The sequence below is a fragment of the Atta colombica genome, unplaced genomic scaffold (assembly GCF_001594045.1).
Source record: "Atta colombica isolate Treedump-2 unplaced genomic scaffold, Acol1.0 scaffold47, whole genome shotgun sequence".
Classification (NCBI taxonomy): domain Eukaryota; kingdom Metazoa; phylum Arthropoda; class Insecta; order Hymenoptera; family Formicidae; genus Atta; species Atta colombica.
The window spans coordinates 1,098,053-1,099,344 of record NW_017259536.1 but is presented as its reverse complement, the minus strand read 5'-3'; the positions used below and the strand labels follow the sequence as shown (position 1 = coordinate 1,099,344).

Genomic DNA, 1,292 nt, shown 5'->3' with positions numbered 1-1,292 from the left:
TATATATATATATATATATATATATATAAACGCGGTAGTACAAAGTTATACAAATATAATCTCGTAATATCACCTCTGTCATACGTTTTTCCATCTTTTCATTATCACGTACGAAACAAGCATAAAGTTTTCAACTACGCTTTTATCTTAATTCAAATAACGTGGAGAAATAGGACGCGGATGTATTGTCCGCTGAAAGAATTTATTTTCAAAATACTTTTGCACTCTCAGCTTGTTAACCCTTTATTTAATTATTCGGTAAAGATGTGCCGTCTGTTGTGACGAACGTGTCGCCGTCGTTTTGTGCACGTGGCACAACACTTTTCTCGTACGATCGATGATACATCACACATGCGTCTGTAGTTTGCACAAGATGGAACCACGCTATCCTTGCAATCTGAAAAAGATAGGATACGAAGATTTATACGCGATCACTTGACAAATATGAGAAAAATTCTTTTCAAGCTTATTTAATTGTAATCGCAACACAACTAGAATTTATCTATTATATTTTTTTTTAACTTATAAATATATAATATATAAATTTTATATTCATACATAAAAATATCAATACAGTTTCACGATTTGCAGTCTATATTATAGTCAGTCTATATTATAGTTATGTTACGAGCATAATTAAGTAAATAAGTTAAAAAAAATTTTATTATTATAAAGAAATATCTAGTATTATAAATGAAAAAATCATGTAAACTTCTAGGATCCATTTAGGCCGCATTGTATATGCTAATGATATTAGTAGTTTTACGGATTAAACTTTATAATAAGTATTTATCAAACACGCGAGCGCGTGTTAGGTGCATCACATGCGCATGCAAATCGAGCGACAACGCGTATGATCTCATAAAGCAAGTCGTTACGAACCGCGGTTCCCTCGTATAAATTCTAGTTTCCTGACGCCTTTGGACAAGAGCATATTCCGCAAGTTTGGACAAGCCAAACCATCTGTAACGTAACTAGCATAACTTAGCATTACATGCGGCTACGCGTTCTAATTCTCTCTGTTATAACTCTGCTAGATTACCTTGAACTTCCATTCAACATCAATTATATGGCGCGACAAAATATGAGAAGAAAAGAAACGAAAAAGGTGAACTTAACCTTCTTTAAAATTATATGTAACTTTTAAATATCGTGTAGAAAGAAATGAATTATTTGTACAATAGCAAAGTCTTTCACAAAGACGCCTGCAAATAATATTGAAAATATTTTTTAAAAGAGAGAGATTATCGTTTGTTTTTTGAAAATATCTTTTGTCGGAATCTCTTAAAAAC

At 31.7% G+C, this 1,292-nt stretch overlaps 1 protein-coding gene across 1 annotated transcript in view; it reads right to left on the bottom strand.

The window, feature by feature from the left end:
• Positions 1 to 37: 37 nt before the first annotated feature.
• Positions 38 to 1,292, bottom strand: part of LOC108691493 (A disintegrin and metalloproteinase with thrombospondin motifs 7-like) — a 52,058-nt gene continuing 50,803 nt past the window's right edge. Inside the window, 1 exon segment of the mRNA XM_018199255.1 lies at positions 38 to 397. Within this exon segment, the coding sequence (XP_018054744.1) occupies positions 252 to 397 (146 nt within the window). The 3' untranslated portion in view covers positions 38 to 251.